This window comes from Prunus persica, chromosome G1 (genome assembly GCF_000346465.2).
Source record: "Prunus persica cultivar Lovell chromosome G1, Prunus_persica_NCBIv2, whole genome shotgun sequence".
Lineage (NCBI taxonomy): Eukaryota > Viridiplantae > Streptophyta > Magnoliopsida > Rosales > Rosaceae > Prunus > Prunus persica.
Window position 1 is genome coordinate 37,810,984 of NC_034009.1, and position 24,414 is coordinate 37,835,397.

At 37.6% G+C, this 24,414-nt stretch overlaps 6 protein-coding genes across 10 annotated transcripts; 3 read left to right on the plus strand and 3 right to left on the minus strand.

Moving 5' to 3' along the window:
- LOC18791680 (thioredoxin-related transmembrane protein 2) lies at nt 881-3,755 on the minus strand. Its single transcript, XM_020558429.1, has 10 exons — nt 3,509-3,755; nt 3,370-3,414; nt 3,189-3,245; nt 2,958-3,027; nt 2,810-2,851; nt 2,597-2,670; nt 2,379-2,449; nt 2,119-2,204; nt 1,853-1,962; nt 881-1,263 (listed from the first exon to the last, which is right to left on the minus strand). The coding sequence occupies exons 1-10, from the start codon at nt 3,665-3,667 to the stop codon at nt 1,201-1,203; spliced, it is 777 nt and encodes a 258-aa protein (XP_020414018.1). The 5' UTR covers nt 3,668-3,755; the 3' UTR covers nt 881-1,200.
- LOC18789047 (GATA transcription factor 12) lies at nt 7,031-9,560 on the plus strand. Its single transcript, XM_007226869.2, has 2 exons — nt 7,031-7,967; nt 8,229-9,560. The coding sequence occupies exons 1-2, from the start codon at nt 7,623-7,625 to the stop codon at nt 9,036-9,038; spliced, it is 1,155 nt and encodes a 384-aa protein (XP_007226931.1). The 5' UTR covers nt 7,031-7,622; the 3' UTR covers nt 9,039-9,560.
- LOC18793278 (GATA transcription factor 12) lies at nt 12,004-14,006 on the plus strand. Its single transcript, XM_007223031.2, has 2 exons — nt 12,004-12,732; nt 12,994-14,006. The coding sequence occupies exons 1-2, from the start codon at nt 12,388-12,390 to the stop codon at nt 13,804-13,806; spliced, it is 1,158 nt and encodes a 385-aa protein (XP_007223093.1). The 5' UTR covers nt 12,004-12,387; the 3' UTR covers nt 13,807-14,006.
- On the minus strand, nt 17,184-19,797 carry LOC18789544. Of its 2 annotated transcripts, none has more exons than XM_007226004.2 (3): nt 19,331-19,797; nt 19,071-19,189; nt 17,184-17,552 (listed from the first exon to the last, which is right to left on the minus strand). In XM_007226004.2, the coding sequence occupies exons 1-3, from the start codon at nt 19,459-19,461 to the stop codon at nt 17,527-17,529; spliced, it is 276 nt and encodes a 91-aa protein (XP_007226066.1). In that variant the 5' UTR covers nt 19,462-19,797; the 3' UTR covers nt 17,184-17,526. The 2 variants fall into 2 exon arrangements, with proteins under 2 accessions (XP_007226066.1, XP_020411036.1); XM_020555447.1 differs by having other exon boundaries at nt 19,014-19,189.
- Nucleotides 19,882-22,549, minus strand: LOC18792418 (peptidyl-tRNA hydrolase 2, mitochondrial). 4 transcript variants are annotated; one of them, XM_020555445.1, is made up of 8 exons: nt 22,364-22,549; nt 21,797-21,997; nt 21,409-21,469; nt 21,249-21,285; nt 21,068-21,145; nt 20,879-20,951; nt 20,524-20,563; nt 19,882-20,281 (listed from the first exon to the last, which is right to left on the minus strand). In XM_020555445.1, exons 1-8 carry the CDS (start codon nt 22,403-22,405, stop codon nt 20,232-20,234), a joined length of 582 nt encoding a protein of 193 aa, XP_020411034.1. In that variant the 5' UTR covers nt 22,406-22,549; the 3' UTR covers nt 19,882-20,231. The 4 variants fall into 4 exon arrangements, with proteins under 4 accessions (XP_020411034.1, XP_020411035.1, XP_007225884.1 ...); XM_020555446.1 differs by having other exon boundaries at nt 21,797-21,994; nt 22,364-22,544; XM_007225822.2 differs by having other exon boundaries at nt 21,797-22,003; nt 22,364-22,544.
- Nucleotides 23,054-24,340, plus strand: LOC18792244. Its single transcript, XM_007223681.2, has one exon. The coding sequence runs from the start codon at nt 23,469-23,471 to the stop codon at nt 24,210-24,212; it is 744 nt and encodes a 247-aa protein (XP_007223743.1). The 5' UTR covers nt 23,054-23,468; the 3' UTR covers nt 24,213-24,340.

Sequence of the window (24,414 nt, forward strand, 5' to 3'; positions counted from 1 at the left end):
CTTTATTTGATATGCAGTAATAAAATAGAAATAACAAAGTAGTATTATTACAGTTCCACACAAGAGTTTCTCCATAGCATGGCCTTTTATTTTTCCAAGGTTTTGTAATTTAAAATAGAGTGTTACATGTAAAATTGGTGAAGCAGCTACATACTGTAGCTTTATAGTATAATATAAATTAGAGAAACGCACGCGAAGCAGAAGCATAAGATTTATGAAGAAGTTGATTTATTTTATTTTATTTTGGGAGGAGGAGGGAGGGCACATCGCGAAACACGAGTTAATGGGAGTGAGGGAAAGTGGCAGAGAGAGGGGACGGCCTCGGCGTGACATGACAGCGTGACCCGACAACAACCAAATACAAGATACATGATGGAGATGGGATTGCCTGCCTTGGATATGCAAATTCAAAAGCCTGCCTAGTGAGGGGGGCCCACCTTGGATTGTGGGGTCACCCATTGATGATCCTGATTTGATTGATACTCTCATCGCAACCATCGGCGCCCCCTCACATCACAAAGCACATTAAAATTTTGAAAAGGCCCAGAGAATATTCGGCGGCGGCGGCGGCACTTCCTTTAAATGAGCGACGCCAATCTCGGTTGTTTATTTAATTTTCCCCACCTCCCATCACCAGTACATTAAGCGGCTAGCTGGGCCCCCCCACTGCACCTCTGCGTCTATCTGACGTGGCGTTTATATTGGGTTTGCTTTTACTTTACGCGCCACCACCACCACCCACCAATAGTTACTTGCTTTGCTCCCAAATCCCAAATCCCAAATCCAAGGCCCACAACTTTTGCTTTTCCTTGTTTGTGGGCTCTCTCTATCACTCTAAGCCTTTGCTTCCAATTCCAAACATAGGCCCCGCCCAGCTCTGTTAGTCCAACAGGGTCATCTATTTTGCAAATACAATCACGGATTCAATACAATACAAGAGCTCTGAGAATTCCAAATTTCCAACTGATTCAGAGTTCAATTCATGCTACTTCTGACCTAAAAATACATCTTACTCTTACATACACTAAATCAAGCAAAAATGGTAACTTTTTCTCGTCTTCCATGTAAAATCAGAGGGAAATGGTTTAGACTTGAATACATGTTCTTTACACCCTCAAAACATATGTAGACATACAAAGAGGAATCAAAATTGGAAGCTCTGATGTTGGAGAGTATATAGTGTGGATCGATGTCGAATACCTATTTACCATTTATATACTCCAGAAGGTGCCGATCAAGCTTGAAGTACCTGGAAAGAAATCTCTGCAACACAAACAATCAAGCCCATAAATGAAATAATTCTCGGGAATTCAGACCATATTTACATGAAATCATACAACAATACCAAAAAAAAATTGCTGAATTATAATCTTCACTAGTTCAAAGTTTATCAAGCGTGATAGACTGAACTAGCAGATTTCATCATGTTACTCAAAAAGCTGGATGATTAGAATCTGGTGAACCCAACCCAAATCCTCGGTGTCATTTAGGTTAACGAAAAGTGAAAAACAATTTGAGACCAAGGACCGAAACTACAAATGACATTGGTTTAACAGCATCAACAACGCTTCCCAATTAACCCCAGAGATCAGAGATTCCCATGTCATGCCTATCTATGTTGAATATGAAAAGGTGCAGCAATGAAAGCAATAATAAATACAGAAGTTGCACTCAATAAAGTAGGGATCATCAAAACACCAAACCAAACTAAACTGTATTAAAAAAAAAATTTATAGCATGTTCGTCAAAGCTTTTTTTATTTTAAATTTCACTATTTCAGGTGGTTGCCATTAGAAAGAACTGAACACAGGAAAATTGACTGCCATCTTCGCAATTTAATTTGTTGCAGTACCTTAGTTATGGGAGGACCAAAAGGTTTTGCTTGAAAATCTAGTTCTGGATAGCGCGCAACTTCAGCTCCATGCGAGAATAAGACATATGTAGGAAGTTGGCTCATGCTCCCTGCAAGTTCATGGTCTCAATAAGGTTGCTGAGCAGTAAGCCAGTTACTAAACGTAGATAAAGCTATATTGCATAACAGTGGATCTGAAAGTAATTAATGAATTTCAAGCAAAGATAAATAATTAAGTTTAGCATTTGTTATGAAATATCATTTACCAGAGACAGATATTCCAAAATACCCTGCAGCATTTGGGAAGAGTCCGAGGTCAACTATTCCAAAAGATAAATTTTTGTTGGAATATCTGCCAATAAGTATTTGCAACCAACCACAAAAATTCAGTAATAATTAACAGAAACCATTACGAAAACAATTTAAAGGAGCAACAGTAAAATGATCACAATAGCCGGAAATATTGATCCAAATCTCTCTCTCTCAAGTTAATGAGCATTACTAGGTGGAATTATGGCATACATACGTAATTGAGAGCTCAGGAAAGCACCGACTTGAGCGTATGCAAGCAGGAGAATATGCGGCCCGAAATTCAACCTGCAGAAATTATGTCACATTAAGCATATCAAGAGAAAGAAATCTTACATTTAACTGTTTTTGTAAATCTATTATCATTGTGCCTATAGCTCAATACACTGGTTATTATGAGGAAAAAATCGTGAGAAAAAAGTCTGTGCAACCAACCAGCCAAAGTCTTGATGTGCTCCCTTCAGTCAGCAAGCTTTCCAACTGCAATGGTGTTAATTTACTAGAAGTGCCTGAGAGAACTCGCAAAATGAAAATAGATAAACAGTTTTTAGTTTAGGACATTATATAGGAAGCCAAACTTGTAGTTTCGAATTTGCATTTAATCAACATAATGCACACAGGGGAAAAAGAAATGGCTTTCTTGGGTACCTAATTTTTGAAAGGCAGGTTGTTGTGTGAAAATGTATATTACTGCACGACAGAGAACCACAACAGATGTACATTTGGGTCAATATATATGTGTGTTTGCATATATATATATCACTGCAGAAAGAAAGAGAATTTGAAAGATACCCACCTGTAAAAACCACTATGTACCAGAGAGTCAAGTGGTAATCCACTATCAAAGTAAGACCAATAACAAAAATCTGAAAAAACAAAAACAAAAACAAATAAATTACCTTAAGTAAAAAATAGGAAATGACAAAATATGAAACTTCAATTTGAAAACAGACATTGTGAATTTGTGTGTTAGTAACAGATCCATATTCCATAATATAAGTGGTGGGAATCAGATTAGATTGGTCACCTTTGCAAAGAAGATCGTATCAGCAATATATCCTTCCCAAGTTTCTTCCCTCACTATCTATTGCAAATAAATCATAAAAATAAAACAACAGCTAAATGCCCCAAAAAAACAGAAAATAAACATGGATTTCACACACATTCAGAAATTTAACATGAAATGTTGAAGTTGAAACAGTCCAAACCTTGATGGCAGTCAAGAGCCCAAATGCCAAAGCCGCTTGAATTTCCTAGAAACAAATTAAAACAATAAAAATAAGGTGAAATTTACGAATCAAATTCGATGCATTGGCAACGATGTTTCAGAGAGAGAGAGGAAATTACTCGATGAAGGAGGCGATCGGTGATGTGGGTATTGAGGACTTGGACTACGGAGGTCCGGAGGACAAAGTAGGAGAAGAAAGCCAAGAAATGGAGCAGATAGTACGGCTCTGATACCATCGTATTCAAAAGCTCCATTGGCTTGCTCTGCTTCTTGTCCATTGCTTCTCTCTGTTTCTCGATCTGACTACGCAACCAGCTCTGGGCTGAGTTTTCACTGCTCCATCACAATTCACAAAGCTTCGTCCCAGTCCCACAATTAATTAAATTAAAATTGAAAATAATTAATTTTTTATGGGCCTCTATTGGGCTATAATAGGTTTTATGTAGGCTAAGCCCTCATCAAACTACAAACCCATTTTCTTTTGTGCCTTTGTGTGCACATTTGTTGGACAGGAGAAGTGATGGGATTTGATTCAAATAACCCAATACTCGATTTTAACCCATTTGTTTGTCCAATACTCTTTCAGCTCAAACTCACGATGGTTATTAGTTTCCAAAGAATTTCATCCAAATCGCTGTCCATAAAGCACTTGAGTGCCACATGCTTTATATTAAGAGGGCAATTCGGTCCTTCATCTCTTCGGACCTCCTTCCGAAAAGAGGTTTAGGGTTTATGGTTTAGACGTCCAATCGAACTATATGCACCAAACAAGGCTTTAACCTACATGTTACATTGGGTTAGAAAAGAAAATGGCATTTGCATATTTGCAAGTATCAAAAAGCTTAAGTTAAGACTTAAGAAAGAAACCAACTACCAATGATTAGGGGTGGGCACAATTTCAGGTCAACCTGACTAAACTATCCAATCTTATCATAGTGAGTTGGGTTGGAGCAGGTCTTGAGTTCAAAAAATCATAAACCGGTATGTACATGTTAGGTTTCGAGTTAGAACCAAAACTTAAAAATAAGCTTGATTTTGAGTAAACCTGACCGAACCGCACAACTCGATCACACAAAAAAATTGAGTTGGGTTGACCTAATAATAAGCGGGTCTTGAGTCTAAAAAATTATAAACCTCCATATATCAGGTTGGGTTACGAGTTAGAACTAAAACCGATCCAACCCAACCCATACCCACCCCTACCAAGGATTATGGAGCTAGGTTGGCAAAGTGATAAATTTGCCCCCACCTTGTCCCCTCTCCCTCCAATTAAGCCTCAAATCCTACAACTGGAAAAGCAAAAATGTTACTTGTAAAATGTTACTTGGGCTTGCAACACAAGCCTGTCGGGCTGGTTCAGGATTTTCAAGCCTTGCTCGATTCATTTGACTAAGCAACTTTTGGTCCACGCTCATATTTACCCAAAATTTCAAAATATAGCTTAGCATTGCAGCTTGCAACTTTTGTTCCCTTTCTCAATACATTACACCCTTGCCACTTTAACTTTGACAGTAAGGAAAATTGAAATCAAATTCATTTTCAATTACTTATTGTTTCCATTTTTTGCTTTTGTACTACAAAGATAGTACCCCTAACGTGCTATGTTTTCAGCTGTCTATATACGCGAATGTGAATAATTGATAACCGTTACTAAAATTATTCATTATACTATAATTTTAGTGAGTTATGATTTTGACAATTGTCTACATACTTGTGGACACTGGCGGACCTATAAATTTTTTAGCTAAGGTGCAATATTGACTAAGTATGAAAAATGATTTTTCGGAATAATCATTTTCTCAAGATAATTTTTGGTGGATTTTATTCCTTACACATCAAATAAGAAAACTTGATTTTATGGGATTTTAGTATGTAGTATATATTGACTTAATGAGTTATCATTTTTAGCATAAATCGTATTTTGCACTAAAACCGAATTTTCATATTTTGATTTGGTGGGAATTTGATTTCTAATATTTTTATTTGAATCCAAATGAGGGGTACTTCCTTATTTACATTGTAAACTTAAGTAAATGGAGTAATACAAAAATAAATAAAAGTAAAATGACAAAGACATTTACTTAAATGTTGAAAATAAAAATAAGGTAATCTGTACACCAGTTGAGTAAATGGGCAATTTGAAACACCTATAATGATTTTTCCGGCGAGAAGAGGTGCAGTTGCACCTTCTTGCGCCTTACTAGGTCGACCAGTGCTTGTGGATGATTGTCAATAATTGATGTGCTCATACCTTTCCGATACCAACGGTTGATGTGTGCGTGCATTGGTGCATCAACGATTGTTCTTTTAACTTATCTTTATACCATAAAACCTATAATTTACTAGTCATTGTATCCATATTTGATACACAAATGACCGTACTATTAAATATAAATTATAAACAAAAATTGAACCTAAAATGACTCAAAAACCATGTCATTGTTCCATAAATTGGCTCGTGTTGTGACAAACCAACCACCGGGAAAAATAAAAGGGAACCACATGACTTGTTGCTCTCTCACCGGAATTGACTGGAAGAGTGGAAGAGGGGACGCACGTGGCAACGCGTGGCACGTGCTCGCACGTTATCTTAAACTATAAGATGACGAACCGTGCATTATAATATATATAAAATTCTAACATATCCGGTCGAAGCATCTTAGAAAAAGCAATGCGCTATATAGATCCTCGCCACGTGTCATTGACCACCGTCTGTTTTGGCTTTTGACACGAGCAAAGCACTCACATGGGCAGCTGACACTACACCCAACTCTATCACTTGCAAACTGGACCCCACAGATACTTACTTCATGAAATATCAACAAATTTTTTTAAAAAATAAATTAATAAAAAAATTTATTAGAAAATTGAAAAAACGACCCTCGAAGCCAAGCAACGGCCCCACCTCACTCAGCCTGCACTTCTCGATGTCTGCCACGTGGTAACTGACCCAACATTCAACCGTGTTTGTTCGCCATCTTTTTTTTGGTTTGAACTCTGAGAAAATTAAAATAAAAAACAAAAAAACAAAGAAAAACAGGTCTCCCCATAAAATTTAAAGCAGAGGAATCGGTCTGTATAAACTTGGACGCTAATGCACAAGGCCCAGCGATAAACCTGCTAGATCGGTTCCTAAGGGGTTGAATTTTAACTCTTAATCAGGTTTTTAATTATATTTTAGTGCCTAAATATACCAAATTAAAAATTAAGGTCGTCTTTTACCCTTTTACCCTTCCTGCGTTACCCCACTGTTATTCGTAGATTGCCAAATTTGTCCATGCCAAGACAAGTGTAGCTTTACTTGATGATAGTCGTGTATGCTCTACTAACTATAAGTGCGTAAAATCTTTTGACTGAATTGTTATGTTACTCATCACTTTCATTGAGACTGTTAATCCAACAACTGGGTCCCAATAGAGTTACCCGTATTGTACATGAAACACCAAAGAATCGATTTGGGCACTCCTCTAGTTTGGGAGTGATTGTGACCTATTCAAAATTATTTATGGGGAGATGTACATTCCACGTGATTTTTTATAAAATTACTTTTAATTATTTTAAGTGATTTTTAGGAGGATGTGATTTTCTATAAAAAATGATTATTGACATATTCATAACCATTCACAAATGAGCCTCTACACTACAAACTGAATGCTTTACAGTGGACACTCATTATATTCTTTACAAACAAATCACAATTTGAAATACGCGAAAATAACACTACAAAAAAAAAAATTGCACGCATACCAAAATGTGATTTGTCTATAAAGAAGTAAATGAAGCTAAAAAGAAAGCGTTAAAATCACTCACAAACACAATGCCACATAAAAGCAAAGGGACAAAATGGGCAAAGCAAACCAAAAAAAAAAGGGGCACAAAAGTAAGTTGGGGAGATTTCCCTTTAAAACGAAATTAAAGCCTCTTTCAAATTTTGTTGTATTAAGTGAATTAATTATTTAACTTTTAATTAATTATTATAGAGGCCTTTTATTTTGCTCGTCAAAATCCACCATTTTAGGTGTCCGTCTGTCCCCCTTGAACCGCAAAATAAACCCTCTCAGCTCTCCCACTTCCTACACTTTCTCTCACTATTTTCTCACTCACTTTCTTTCATTCCTCCTCTCATTCCTCATTGTCTGCCTTAACACCAAAACCAAAACTTCAAAACTTCAAAAACCCAAAAAAAAAAAGATAAAGAAAAAATAACAGAGGAAACTTCCAAAGCTCGTAGCAATGGAAGCTCCCGAGTATTTTCAGAACAGTTTCTGCCCACAATTCACACCGGAAAAGCGCCACTCTTTCGACAATAATAACAATAAGGCCACCAATGGTGGTGGTGGTGGCGGGGACCATTTCATGGTGGAGGACCTTCTCGACTTTTCCAATGATGACGCGGTGATAACCGATGGTGGTGCTACTTTTGATAACGCCACCGGAAACTCCACTGACTCTTCCACCATCACCGTCATTGACAGCTGCAATTCTTCTTCCTTATCGGGCTCCGAACCCAATGTCATCCCCGATATCGGGTCCAGAAATATCACCGAAGGCCCATTCTCTAGTGACCTCTGCGTCCCGGTATATACAATAAGTTGCATTTTGCTGCTTCTCAATTGTCATTTTTCTTTTCTTGGGAAAATTCATTTGTGAATTTGTTTTTCAATCCCAAAACAAAACGACAAAATCCATGATTGAATGAAATTCTCGGCGTTATGTATTTGGCACTTGGCTAAAGTTATGGGAAATTCGAAATTTGAATTAAAAAAATTTGAATGCAATTGGGTATTTTTGATTGGTTTTGATCAATTATTTATTTATTTTTTGGAATTTTTTTGGCAGTACGACGATTTAGCTGAGCTCGAATGGCTTTCGAATTTCGTGGAGGAGTCGTTTTCCAGTGAGGACATGCAGAAGCTGCAGCTGATATCAGGAATGAAAGCTCGACCCGACGAGGCAGCTTCTGAGACCCGACAATTCCAACCCGAACCCAACCGAAACGACAACGCTCACAACACCACCACCAACAACCCGATATTCAACCCGGATGTTTCGGTACCCGCCAAGGCCAGAAGCAAAAGGTCCCGGGGCGCCCCATGCAACTGGACATCTCGCCTCCTCCTCCTTTCCCAGCCGACCTCATCCTCGGAGCAATCCGACGTCGTTTCAGGTGCGCCGGAGTCTCCGTTACCGCCACCGTCAACCACTGGAAAGAAAACAGTTAAGTCGGTGCCGAAGAAGAAGGAAAGCCCAGAGGGTCTAGGAGGGGGGCCCGGGGACGGCCGGAAGTGCCTGCATTGTGCGACGGACAAGACGCCGCAATGGCGAACGGGGCCTCTGGGTCCAAAGACGCTGTGCAATGCGTGTGGGGTCCGATACAAGTCAGGTCGGCTCGTACCCGAGTATCGACCCGCCTCAAGCCCGACGTTCGTACTGACGAAGCACTCCAACTCGCACCGAAAGGTTTTGGAGCTTCGGCGCCAAAAGGAGATGGTGAGGGCACAACAGCAGTTTATTCACCAAGTACCGCCACAACAGCATCACCACCACCATCACCACCATCACCATCAGAACATGGTTTTCGATGTATCCAATGGTGGAGATTACTTGATTCACCAACACATGGGGCCTGACTTCCGGCAGCTGATCTAGTGGGAAGCGTACTAGAGTAGCTAAAACTAGGCAACTTTTGGGGGTTAATTTAGCGTGGCCCAGTTGATCTTCTTCTTCTTTTTCCTTTTTTTCTTTTTTGATTAAATAGACAATTTCGTAATGTTTTTTTTTTCGTTTTCTGGGGTAATTTTCCCTAACCTAAAATTTGAACTTTCTAGTCTGTTTTAAAATATTTTTTTTCTTCTTTATTATATATATATTCTCATATTTGATTTAGAGAATTAAATTAAACCGAACTAATATCAATATGGTGCCTTACTTTAGTTAATAAGCTATAGTGCTTTTGAAATGCGTTAATGAGCTGAGTGTGTTAATAAAAATTAAAAAAAAAATAATAATTACGAAAAGCCATAAGGCCCTTAATAATTTGCTGAAATTGGCTCTTTCTCAAATGTCTATGAGTATGTTAATATTCTTATGGTCCCATGCATAAGGCAATTGATCAAATTTTGTTCATAACGAAAAGGTTGATCACTTTTGTTTAGCAAACCATCATTCCACTTCCCCCTACCACGTTCTTAGATTGTAGATTGCTTCCAACGGGTACTCGATGATAAAGAGCAATTACTGGTATATATGAAGTCCTCTGCATTTCCATATAAGATTTATATATGGGGATTTTGTTTCGTAAAATAGTTATGGTTGTCCAAATATGTACCCACTAAGTTGGTGTATGGTGAGAGAGAATCATGTTATCTTGTTGACACCCCAACATCACCAAGTGAAAGGTCTCCAACCTAATCATAATTTGCATGACAAGAAATAATGCTGGACACCACCTCTTTAAACTTTCATATTACTCATTATTCACACAGCTAAGAGAAATTAAAAGAGAGTTGGTTGTAATTACTGTCCTATTTAAACTATTACTGTTAATTTATAGAGAGTAATTGTCTTGATTCGATAAGGTTTCAAATTCGACTAACACGAACGCAAAAATAGTACTCATTTATAGTGAGTTTGATACATAGTTGTGACTAACCAGTTGGATATTATATTTTCCGTGCATGAATTTCAGTGCAAAACTGCTAATGGCCAGTGGGGATTAACCATTGCAGAGAATGTTAGAAAGAAAAAGGCAGATTGGCTAGCATATTTTTCACATCGTTTTCTTCTGCACAAAAACCGGTTGGCGCAATTTGTTTACTTTATAAATATATATGTTTTTTTTCTTGCACAAATTTTCTCACTTTTTAAGACTTCGAGAAAATGAAAATATGAATTTCCCCATGTAAAGGAAAATGATTGAACATGCATGCATTTCGCAAAACCCACTCCCATATATTTAATTGCACGTGGTTTCACTTCTTAATTTCTTTGTTTTATTCTTCTCAGAAATTAGTATACGCAATTTTAGAGAGAGATTTTTGAGTCGCAATATTCTATTTTCTGGTAATGAAAATTAAGTTGTAAATTATTGTTGACAATGCTTATGATAATATGTGTATGCATGCAGGATCCTAGGCAGTGCTGATCCAAAAGTCTGTTAATTCAGTTAATAATACATTGTTCTATAATTAATAATATATATTTTCTAAAGCTGGCTATGTACGATTTTTCATTTGGTCTTATCGTGAGCCAAGAAAGTGAAAAAGAAAAAGAAATAGGGAACCTTGCCCAATGGCAGAGGACTGGTGGGAATAATTATTTTTTTAATTAAATTAAAAAATTACATCTTTAATTTAATTATTAAGCATTTGTACATTAGTATGAAGGTGTAGCAAAGTTTGCGGTGGTCACATGCCTCTTTCTCAGGCCCTCATGCACCTCACAGTGGTTTATGATGCCATCACTGACACACACACACAAGAACACTGCATTAATATTAATTGTTATAAAGCTGCAGTTATAAAATACTTTGGAGGAAAAAATTATTTAATTTCATATTTTAAGTAAATGGATTAAGTGGGTTCAATTTTACTGTTTCAGACTCATTGATTTTACCTTTTAAGTAATAGCAGTGTAACATGTATACATAAATTTTTTTTAATAAATTTTGGATAAATTATTTTTATATGTGTCAAAATATGATTCACAAAAAGAAGGGGTATCGCCTTATAAGAAATGAGGCAAACATTATCCTTCTATCTTTGAGCGAAAAAGTAAATGGCTTCCATGCATGGAAGATTTTCCCATGTTGATAATAAAGGGTTTTGTCTCCTTTCCACCACCATCTCTTCTGACGATGACTTGGCCATTTTTTAAAATTAAAAAAAAAAAAAGAAAAAAAAAGCAAGAGGTTTTCTCAATTTCCCTAGCATGGAAACCCGTGACTCTACAAATGAAGAAATGAGAGCATAAACGATAATAAACTTGCATCCAACAAGTTGTTGCATTGCAGGTACAGATCAATATCTTATATTTCAACATGATCAAAAGCACTATTACTTAAGAGAAGGTTTTTATAAAATTTCTACTGGGCCATTGCAGCATTTGCTTGTAGACATTACAAGGAGCTGCTAAAGACAGTTGCGCAACTGTTAAATTCTAGCCATGTAGTAGGGTTTGGATGTTCCCATGCTTCTATTCTCTCCTATTTCTTTATGATATTTTATAGCTAGAAGTACAAAATCACCTTCCCCCGAATCATAAGGTTCAATGAAGATTACTAAGGTCAATCGTTTATGCACGAATAAATAATTTCTAATCGTTGATACATCTAAGTATATTTAACGATCAAAACTAAATCACATACGTGTGAATAATTAACTGTAGCATTATCTCTTATGAATTACGTTCCAGTCATGCTTGGAAGTTACACATCGAGAATAAATTCGTACATGCGTAGTTGAGTCTGAATGAAGTGTCTGCAGATACAAAGGACTTGGAGAGAGAGAGAGAGACCCACATGCAACATGCAAGTGTCCTGTGATGGAGACATTGGCACTAGGGCCAAGGATCTTTTCAAACAAATGGAAGACATTTGGGACATTTATCACATCGACGGCCCCGCACCCTCATCTGCACTTCACGTTTGCTTACAAAGTTTTTCATTCTATATATTATTATAATCACTGATACGTGGCACAATCCCAGTTGTCCACACCTTTATTTTATTCTAAGGTATAAGAGAGAATGCATTCGCGAGAAGAACTTTAAACTGCAACTTCAAAATCCACCATTTTAGGTGTCCGTCTGTACCTTTGAACCGCAAAATAAACCCTCTTAGCTCTCCCTCTTCCTACACTTTCTCTCACTATTTTCTCACTCGCTTTCTCCTTCCTCCTCTCATTCCTCATTGCCTGCCTTGACACCAAAACCAGAACTTCAAAACTTTCAAAACCCCCAAAAAAAAAAAAAACAGTGGAAACTTCCAGAGCTCATAGCAATGGAAGCTCCCAAGTATTTTCAGAACAGTTTCTACCCACAATTCACACCGGAAAAGCGCCACTCTTTTGACAATAATAACAATAAGACCACCAATGGTGGTGGCGGTGGCGAGGACCATTTCATGGTGGAGGACCTTCTCGACTTTTCCAATGACGACGCGGTGATAACTGACGGTGGTGCTACTTTTGATAACGTCACTGGAAACTCCATTGACTCTTCCACCCTCACCGACATCGATAGCTGCAATTCTTCTTCCTTATCGAGCTCTAAACCCAATGTCATCCTCGATATCGGGTCCAAAAATATCGCTGAAGGCCCATTCTCCAGTGACCTCTGCGTCCCGGTATATACAATAAATTGCATTTTGCTGCTTCTCAATTGTCATTTTTCTTTTCATGAGAAAAGTTATTTGTGAATTTGTTTTTCAATCCCAAAGCAAAACGACAAAATTCATGATTGAATGAAATTTTCGGCGTTACGTAATTGGCACTTGGCTACAGTTCTCGGAAATTTGAAATTTGAAATAAAAAAATTTGAATTCAATTGGGTATTTTTGATTGGTTTTGATCAATTAATTAATTAATTTGTGGAATTTTTTTGGCAGTACGAGGATTTAGCTGAGCTCGAATGGCTTTCAAATTTCGTGGAGGAGTCGTTTTACAGTGAGAACCTGCAAAAGCTGCAGCTGATATCAGGAATAAAAGCCCAACCCGACGAGACAGCTTTCAAGACCCAACAATTCCAACCCGAACCTAACCGAAACGACAATGCTCACAACATCACCACAACCAACAACAACCTGATATTCAACCTGAACGTTTCGGTACCCGCCAAGGCCAGAAGCAAACGGTCCCGGGCCCCCCCATGCAACTGGACCTCTCGGCTTCTCCTCCTCTCCCAATCGACGTCGTCCTCAGAGCAATTCAACGTCGTTTCATGTGTGTCGGCGTCTCCCTTACTACCGCAATCAACCACCGGGAAGAAAATGATGAAGTCGGCGCCAAAGAAAAAGGAGAGCCCAGATGGTCTTGGAGGGGGCCCCGGGGATTGCCAGAAGTGCCTGCATTGCGCGACTGACAAGACACCACAGTGGCGAACGGGGCCCATGGGGCCGAAGACGCTGTGCAATGCATGTGGGGTCCGATACAAGTCAGGCCGGCTCGTACCCGAGTACCGACCAGCCTCGAGCCCGACGTTCGTGTTGACAAAGCACTCTAACTCGCATCGCAAGGTGCTGGAGCTTCGACGTCAGAAGGAGATGGTGAGGACGCAACAACAGTTTATTCACCAAGTACTGCCGCAGCAGCATCACCACCACCACCATCATCACCATCAGAACATGGGTTGCGATGTATCCAACGGTGGAGATTACTTGATTCACCCACATGCGGGGCTCGACTTCCGGCAGCTGATCTAGTGGGAAGCGTACTAGAGTAGCTAAAACTAGACAGCTTTTTAGGGTTAATTTAACGGGTCTAGTTGATCTTCTTCTTTTTTTAAGAAAAAAATAATTAATTAGACAATTTCGTAATGTTTTTTTTTTCTTCTTCTTCGTCTAGGGTAATTTTCCCTAACCTAAAATTTGAACTTTCTAGTCTGTTTTCTTCTTCTTCTTTTTTTCCTTTTTTTTTTTCTCCTCATATTTGATTTAGAGAGTTAAATTAAACTGAACTAATATCAATATGGTGCCTTACTTTAGTTAATAAGCTATAGTGCTTTTTAAATGCGTTAATGAGCCGAGTGTGTTAATAAAAATTAAAAATATATATAATTACAAAAAGCCATAAGGCCCTTAATAATTTCCTTAAATTGGCTCTTTCTCAATGTCTATGAGTATGCTAATATTCTTATGGTCCCGTGCATAAGGCAATTGATCAAATTTTGTTCATAACGAAAAGGTTAATCACTTTTGTTTAGCAAACCATAATTTCACTTGCCCCTACCACGTTCTTAGACTGTAGATTGCTTCCAACGGGTACTTGATGGTTTTGTTTCGTAATTGAGGTGGTAACTAATGGTATACAACACAAAATAGTTATGGTTGTCCAAATATGTACCCCACTAAGTTGGTGTATGGTGAGAGAGAATTATGTTATCTTGTTGACACCCCAACATCACCAAGTGAAAGGTCTCCAACCTAATCATAATTTGCATGACAAGAAATAATGCTGGACACCACCTCTTTAAACTTTCATATTACTCATTATTCACACAGCTAAGAGAAATTAAAAGAGAGTTAGTTGTAATTACTGTCCTATTTAAACCATTACTGTTAATTTACAAAGAGTAGTTGTCTAGGTTCGATAAGCTTTCAAATTCGACTAACACGAACACAAAAGCAGTACACATTTATAGTGAGTTTGATATATAGTTGTGTTAGTTTGACATTGCTGTGCTGTGAAAATAATCGCTGTTAGATTTGCTGTGAGAGAAAGCAATTTGGTGTTTGGTAAATTTTTTGTTAAGAGTGTTGTTGGTATTGATTTTACGCATAATCAGAAAATCATTGCTGCATAATCATTAAACCTAGCGCCTCTTTGAAATTGATTCCTGCATAATCAGAAAATGAAAGCACCTCATTAGCTACTTTCCCTTATAACTTTCTCTCACAACAATTTTTAACACTAAGTGATTTTCTCACAGTTTACCAAAAGGGTTGGGCTTCTCAAAATTTTTAAAAAATCACTTATCACTCTAAATAAGCAATGCCAAACAAGCACTAACTAGTCGAATATTATATTTTTTCAGTGAAAAACTGCTAATGGCCAGTGGGGATTAACCACTGCAGAGAATGTTAGAAAGAAAAAAGCAGATTGGCTGGCATATTTTTCACATCCTTTTCTGCTCCACAAAATCCGGTTGGCGCAATTGGTTTACTTTATAAATATATATTTTTTTCTCGCACAAATTTTCTCACTTTTTAAGACTTCGAGAAAATGAAAATACGAATTTCCCCATGAAAAGGAAAATGATTGAACATGCATGTATTTCGCAAAACCAATTCCCATATATTTAATTGCACGTGGTTTCACTTCTTAATTTCTTTGTTTTATTCTTCTCAGAAATTAGTATACGCAATTTTAGAGAGAGATTTTTGAGTCGCAATATTCTATTTTCTGGTAATGAAAATTAAGTTGTAAATTATTGTTGACAATGCTTATGATAATATGTGTATGCATGCAGGATCCTAGGCAGTGCTGATCCAAAAGTCTGTTAATTCAGTTAATAATACATTGTTCTATAATTAATAATATATATTTTCTAAAGCTGGCTATGTACGATTTTTCATTTGGTCTTATCGTGAGCCAAGAAAGTGAAAAAGAAAAAGAAATAGGGAACCTTGCCCAATGGCAGAGGACTGGTGGGAATAATTATTTTTTTAATTAAATTAAAAAATTACATCTTTAATTTAATTATTAAGCATTTGTACATTAGTATGAAGGTGTAGCAAAGTTTGCGGTGGTCACATGCCTCTTTCTCAGGCCCTCATGCACCTCACAGTGGTTTATGATGCCATCACTGACACACACACAAGAACACTGCATTAATATTAATTGTTATAAAGCTGCAGTTATAAAATACTTTGGGGGAAAAATTATTTAATTTCATATTTTAAGTAAATGGGTTAAGTGGGTTTACTGTTTCAGATTCATTGATTTTACCTTTTAAGTAATAGCGGTGTGACATGTATATAGAAATTTTTTTTAATATATTTTTGATGAATTATTTTTATATATATCAAAATGTAATTCACAAAAACAAAGAGTAACGCTTTATAAAAAATAGGCAAGCATTATCCTTTTATCTTAGAGCAAAAAAGTAAATGGCTTCCATGCATGGAAGATTTTCCCATGTTGATAATAAAGGGTTTTGTCTCCTTTCCACTACCATCTATTCTGACAATGATTTGGCCATTTAAAAAAAGAAAAAAGAAAAAAAAAAAAAGGCAGGAGCTTTTCTCAATTTCCCTAACATGGAAACCCGTGACTCTACAAATGAAGAAATGAGAGCACAAACGATAATAAACTTGCATCCAACAAGTTGTTGCATTGCAGGTACAAGATCAGTATCTTATATTTCAACATGATCAAAAGCACTATTACTTAAGATAAGGTGTTAATAAAATTTCGACTGGGCCATTGCAGCATTTGCTTGTAGACATTACAAGGAGCTGCTAAAGACAGTTGCGCAACTGTTTAATTCCAGCCATGTAGTAGGGTTTGGATGTTCCCATGCTTCTATTCTCTCCTATTTTTTTATCATCTTTTATAGTTAGAAATACAAAATCACCTTCCCCCAAATCATAAGGTTCAGTGAAGATTACCAAGGTCAATTATTTATGTATGAGTAAATAATTTCTAACCATTAATACATCTGAGCACATTTAACGATCAAAACTAGAGCACATGCCGTGAACAACTGACTGTAGCATTCTCTCTTATGCTTGGAAGTTACACATTGAGAATAAATTCGTACATGCATAGTTGAGTCTGAATGAAGTGTGTGCAGATACAAGGGACTTGGAGAGAGAGAGACCCACATGCAACATGCAAGTGTCCTGTGATGAAGGAGACATTGGCACTAGGGCCAAGGATCTTTTCAAATAAATGGGAGACATTTTGGACATTTATCACAATGACCGCCCCGCGCCCTCATCTCATCTGCACTTCACGTTTGCTTACAAAGTTTTTCATTCTATATATTATCATATTCACTGATACGTGGCACAATCCCAGTTGCCCACACCTTTATTTTATTCCAAGGTAAAAGAGAGAATGCATTCGCGAGAAGAACTTTAAACTGCAACTTAGAACACACGCCAACTATTATTACTCTTTGAAATCTAACAAAAACAGAAAGATCATTAGTCTTTTTTCTTTTTTCCACTAAAAGGAACAACAATGTAGTACATTGATGCTATATATAGAGAGTAAAGGAAAAATCGAAGGGAAGGTAAAAGAAATTTGAAGGAGAATTTCAACAATTATAGCAACGAGTCAGAGAATTCAATTCTTGCAGCTGTATCCTCGGCATACAGAACTGTTGACATTAACTCCATTAGATGATGAAAAGGACATGCTGATAACAGCGGTGATGGGACTGATCCATTTAGCCTCTATCTTCCAACTTCAATCTCTTATCGAGGCACGCTGAGACCCAGCTCTGAATATATCAAAAAAACAGAAAAATAAGCATAATATGTTAGGACGAACCGACACTATCAGTATCGCTAAAAACAAGTTTAACGAGTAAACTGAATCCTTAGCACACGGCAAAAACAAGCTAAATCAGATATGTAATCAGTACTACTACACAAAGTGCAAAAAGTTTAAGCAGTTCCCAATCATCATCAGAACTAAAAACTTGCATGTCAATCCTAGGACTTAATAAATAAATCTATTAGATAAGTGAAATGTGTTATTAATAAATCTAGACATTTGGAAATAAAACGTATAACATTCAAACAGATAGCAAAATTCCATGCTTCTGAGAGTACTACTGCCTTTATACAAAGAAACCCTACATTTCACAAGGTCTTCCAGCATGGAATCATAATTTTCATTAACAATTTATCATAGCCATGCGAGCAATATGATACATTTTAAAATAAAAATGTTCAAGCATTCATCATATCCAAACAGACAATATTAAACAACATGAAAAAGTAAGCATTCAACAAAAATGTCCGACTCATAACAGCTTATAAACTTGTAAGGACTACCATGTTTGGAGACTGATTTGAAGTTCACACTAAACTCATGCAAGATCAAAGAGGGGAAAAACCTCCAAAACATTATGAAACTGAACCTCAATAATAGGAAATTAAAAAGGTAGACACAATGGTTTCAGTACAGTGAAAGGATTAACTGCATACCCCTCAGATATTCCCTTTCTGGTTTTTTCAGGACTTCAAAAATTATATACCGATTACTTTCTCAAAAAACATTAGAGGGATAACATTTCTTTCTTCTTGGAAGCTTATCCTAATAAAGAGTATGTCAAGTGCTTTGTATGGGGCATGCAATTTGGCTCCAAACTTCTATCCATGAAACATTTAACAGCCACAAACTTTATCCAATAAAGTAGGGAAAAACATAAAACCAATTAATTTTCAACACTATTGGCAGCATGTTACAACTACCATCCACAATATCGGTGCCCATTGCTAAAAATTTGAATCATACTGAAAGCTAAAGTATTATCAAAGGCAACACACGATAATACCGAATTCACATTATGACATGTCTGTCAAACAGTGCACTAAAAATCAGTGTCAGCTGGTTTTAAAGAGCAGTACCATAGCTGTTTTAGATGTTATTTACCCTCTCAATTTTTCCAACAATGTAGCCCAAATTTGCTTCTGTAAACTTATCTCTCAGACCGAAGTTTTGGGGCAGATAATATAAATTGCATTAAAGATGAATTTGAAGTGTACAAAATCAGGCTAAGTAAATCATAAAGGCATAAGGAAACAGACTGATATACTAGAATAACAATTTTCTGCCTACAAGTTTCACCAATTTTAGTATAAACAAAAAAATTGAGCAAGTTAAGACGGAAAAAATGCATAACACAAATTCAAGATTCAAACATTAGCTAACTATGGAGTAAAAAGTTGCTTACAGATAATAAATACAAAACATTGGAGATATCAAACTCCTGGGTTTGCACCGAGCATACCCTGAGACAACGACCTCGAGCTCCTCGAGTCAATGCCGAGGCACGACGTGAGCCGAGCTGAAGAGACCGCCGAGTGAAATGGAAGTAAAGATTGCAGAGAACCCAACTGAGGAGTTGGCCTGAAACACAAAAATTCGAAAAAAGTCAAGAGCTTTAATAATTTGAGAAAAAAACACTTGAAAAAAGGCCCTCAACTGCAATTCCCAATTGAAAATTTAACAAAAGATTGAGAATTTCAGAGGTTTGAAGGGATTGCTTACCTTGAGAGTGTGAGGGAAGGGCGGGTTGTGGGGAGAGAAGACATAGATCTGGGTTTGACCGTTGGCTTGTTCACCGTGGATTTGAGAAAAGAGAAAGCCGACTTTGAAAAAGATCTGCAGCGAGAGGCCATTGGAGCACACAGCAGAGAAATGGTAGAGTTAGGGTTTTGGGAACAACAGTCACAGTAGCTGGAGAGCCAAGGCTCAAGTGGGGTTTTGCATTTTGGGGAAATTACCAAAAGGTAATAGGGAATATCATAAATTTTTATTTTTATTTTTATTTTTAAATTAAGTGTTGTGTAGTGGTGTAGCGCCTACAAGACTTCTTGAAGTTCTCGTGCAGATAGTAACAAAAAAGAAGAAGAATTCTTAGCATAAAAATAATATTTTTCCACTGCCAATTTATGTTGTGAACTTTTTGGTTTAGAAGCGATTTGGATCAATGCGTTTTTTGTTATAAAAAATGGTTTGATATAGTAAGAGGTTTTCTTCAATAATGGTTTAACATTTAGCATTTTTTTTTTAAACAATGGTTTAACATTTGAAATTAGTTTAGGTTGTCACAAGAATGAATTCTATTTATTAATAATTAACCTAGCAATTTTACAATCTGTCTAACATACATTCCAATCAGAGCTATGGAAAGTTGAAGATACATGTCAGCCCTTCTTCCTATCTTTATCTGCACCGCGGCAGTGGGGTTAGGTCTAGAGGACACTAGGAAAACAGATAAACAGCCCTCCTTCCTGCAGATGAACACTAGGAAAACAGGCATCTCATCTGGCCACTGCTTGCAAGATCGTGAAAATCACCTTCACCTTGACAGCATTTTACAGGCTTCAAGTAGAATATGAGAGAACAATGGCGTTGCAGGAAATAGGCCTCCGTTTCTACAACACTGTCAGAGGAGGGCTTGTTTCCCTGTCACTGAATCAACTGATTCTTTTGGTCCTGCATAAAAACTGAGTGATCAGAAGCCGCCTCATTTCGTTTTCTGATTGTGTGTTTTGTATTTAATGATGCATGAAACATGCAATGTAGAAGGCCAAAAGAATCCTTAGACAGGCAGTAATTTCAAGTCGTTCTATAATCTAAAATCTTAAAAACATTTTTCCAATTGAACAAAAGGGTGCTAAATAGTTTACAAAGGAATGCAACAAAAACTATTTTCCAGCAAAGTGTGAGAGACATACCAGGTCCAACGGCAAGAACTGTCTTAGACCCGCTCACAACCTGAGCAAAATAAAGCGAATGTCAAGATCTCAACTACAATCTTATTTCCAGGCCCAAAGGAAAAGCTATAATCTTATATTTTCTCTTCAAGACAAAATTTTGAATCTACTTAGCAATAGACATATAATTTCAGCAACTCAATAGTACTTGCATTTCTCACTAAACATCTATACATGCACATATATGGAGCCTCTCTTGGTTTTTTGGCTAAGGATCAAATATTCCCTCACAAAAATGCTGATTTGGTACTAGTTTTTATATGCACTCAACAGACTTTGGAGTAATTTTATACATTCTGGGGTTACAACATCATACCTGTGTTCGCCCTGCATCAGCAACAACAAAAGTAGGAAGGCCAATGCCCTCAGCTGCTTCCTTCAGCTTATTCCTGATTTAGAAAAGAAAAAAAAACAATAAAGAGCAGAATGTTATCCCCACATTTATCCAAACAAAAGTCCTATTTGTTTAGTGAATACGTTTTTTAGAACAAAATCACCTGCTTACATTTCTTGTTGATTCTTGCATGTAACCACTATTTTGGGTTGCCCATATTGCTCCCATTGTCTCAAAAGGGATCTGTGGCTGCAATGAATATTTGATTTTATTAACAAATATATAATTCATGAGGGGGAGGGAAATCAGAGTAACTTCAATACTCAAAACAGAGAAAGCCACTCCTAATCACCTTTGCATCAGTTCTGCATACACGCCAGTGGCAGCATCTGCAAGGTTGTGAAAGAAATATTTCATCAAATTATTCAGCAAAAGAAATCAACAACAAGGTGTTGAGGGAAGTTTATCACCAAACTAATACTAGATAACATTATAGAATCTGCGGTACTTACGAGCACACTGAGATGCAATTTTTCCAGTTGTCATCTTTAGGTCTCGTCGAACTACCAGAACCTGTCATGAGGAGTTCACCACTTGAATATTTTAACAACGAAAACAAGAAAACTATTAAACCAGCGAACTCGACTCAGATCACTACGGTATTTCCCTGGACAAATCAGAGCTCCAATTTAATCAATTAAACAGATTCCTTAATCAAGTTTTCTCAATGATATCTCAGAATCAACTTTATCTTTTATATGACGGCCTATGTAACAATTACTAAAGCATGCAAAAACACAGCAGCAACACTATTTTCAATCTATCATTAACCAAAAATCAACATATCAATAACACAAGAATTCAATAGTAATAAGAACTTTAAGGCACCAAAAGACAAACCATTTTAAGCTCTTCATCACCATTACTAGTGACCAAACTTCGCTGTTGCACCTTGCCTATTGAGATACTGTTCTTCTTCGACTGACCCTTACCGGGCTGTGATAAATCCAACAGCAACCCAAGAATGAAGCCAATGACAACTCCCGGAATAAAGTTCTCTGGCCTAAAACTCACAGATAACCATTCTCTTTCTTGCTTCTGCTGCTGCTTTCAGTGATGCCCATCAGAGTAAATTTGATATCAATTCCGTTTGTTAGCAGATGAGAATTAGAAAATGAACTATGATGGTTGAATTTAGACTAAGTTATAAGTTATAAATTATAATACAACTATACGGTCTCTTCCCCATTTTCTCCGCGGCCAAACGGAGGGTGCTGCTGATGGTTCCATATGAAAAAAGATGCAATTTTTTTCGTTTGGCTGCCGAGAACTCCGTGTGGACCGTGTGGTTTCCTTTTTCCGGGAGTTCTCAGAAACCCAACTCGGGGTCGACTAAGAAATTTGAAACCAAAAACGAGACAAGGACAGCTAAGTGATGAAATTGAAATCAAATATAACAAATGGTACCTTGTTTGGATGCTGGGAAGCGTTTCGAAATGAAGCGAACATGGGTTTTGTTCAGTGGTTTTAGAGCAAGCAAGAGTAACCTCAGAGAAGCAGAGAGATTTTGGTGGGTTGGGTTGGGCTGTCTGCGGGAGGATGAGGTAAGAGGGAAAATCAAAGAGCTTTTACCATAATGACAAAAAGATAACTCCTTTACCCATTTGTTTTCCTTTTAATTTAACTCCTTTTACCAATTATTTAAACCAACACAAAAATATTGTGTTTTTTTTTTAGGGCCTATCAGTCAGTTAACGGGTCTAGGTTACTGAAAAATAATTTTGATTAGCAAACTAAGGGGTGTAACATTTCAAGGGGTTGTTTTCATTTTTAGAGAACAAAAATGAGACAAAAATACGGTCGGTGACCCAAAAACAGAAAACAATGAGAAAATTTTCATAAAATGAAAACAAGTTCATGTGTACTTGTAGAAAACAGAAAAAAGTTGTTTTCATTCTCATGGGAAACGTTTTCATAAACATAACTCACATATTATTATTTCAAATTATATTACTAGACACATTTTCATTGTTTTTGTTTTCTGAAGATATTTTCTAATTAATCTACCATGCGCATTTTCATTTCTTGAAAATGCAAATTCGTTTTCTTCTTTTCATTATCTGAAAATATTCTAAGAAAACATTCTTCAAAAACGTTACCGAACGAACCCTTAATAGTTTTAGATTCTAACCCAATGACACGTGTATGAGACAACTCACACCATATGGCCCCAAAAAAAAGGTATCAGTCGGAAACCACAATAAATTGTGCTAATGGCTAAAACAACCAAACATGGCCCGTCACAATGGCCTTAACGTATCTTGAGGATCTACCTCACAATCCAATACTCCAAGGCAAGTTTTGGTATTCTCCCCATTCACCCAACTTCCCTACCCACCCGCTATCCCTCACGTACTCCTCAAACTCACACAAAGAATCCCAACCACATTCCCCCCACATAAACATCAAACAGTTATCTTTCTCGTCCTATTTTGTTAAAAAAATAAATCACATTTCAAACCACCATCTTAACTACCATAACTGAATTGGGTTTCCTCCATAATTCTTCCCAATGGAGTCTGTTGCCTCCAGCTCCTCTCCACCAAACCACCACCACCCCCAACGGCCACGGACACGGTTCAAGCGCACCCAGCCCTTCGCAGACCGGATAGTCCGCGCCCTCCACCACGACCTCCGCCTCCTCCACCGCCGCGAATCCACTTTCTTCATCCTGGGCGCCACGGGGAACGTGTACACCGTGGCCTTATGCGCCACCCCTTCATGCACGTGCCCTGACCGCACAACCCCATGCAAGCACATACTCTTCGTGTTCCTCCGAGTGCTCGGCCTTCCCCTCGACGACACGTGTCTCAGGAGGAGGACGCTCCGGCCGTGCCAGGTTAGCCGCCTGTTGGGGCTGCCGACGCTGCCCGAATCACTGGCTGGTGTAAGTGTTCGACAGAGGTTTCATCAGCTGTTTTTCAACCAGGGCTCGTCAGCTTCATCGTCAAGAACAAGGCCAAAGGATGTGGAGATTGAAGAGGGCAGAAGCTGCCCTGTTTGCTTGGAGGAGATGGGAAGGGAAGAGAGAGTGGTGGCTTGCGGGACATGCAGAAACCCAATTCATGAGGAGTGTTTGATGAAGTGGAAGAGGAGCAGCGGGAGGAGGTCGGCTTATTGTGTGATTTGTAGGGCAAGGTGGAGGGATATCAATAGGACGATGGAACAAGACAAGTACTTGAATTTGACTGCTTATGCTACAAGTCATGATCAAAAAGATGATTCTGATGAGGGTCTCTGTGGTGGTGGTGGGTAAATCCCATGTTTATAATGTAAATAATTATCGGCAGGACAGGTTAAAAAGGGTTAAACATAATTGTAAGTTGATATTGAAATTGTAAATTTGGAAAGGAAATGATAAAGTGCTTTTATTATCTGTCATAATCGCAGCATGGAAATCACATGGGAAATTCGAAAGCAAAAATGACAAAGTGCTTTTGCAGAACGCTGATTACTCA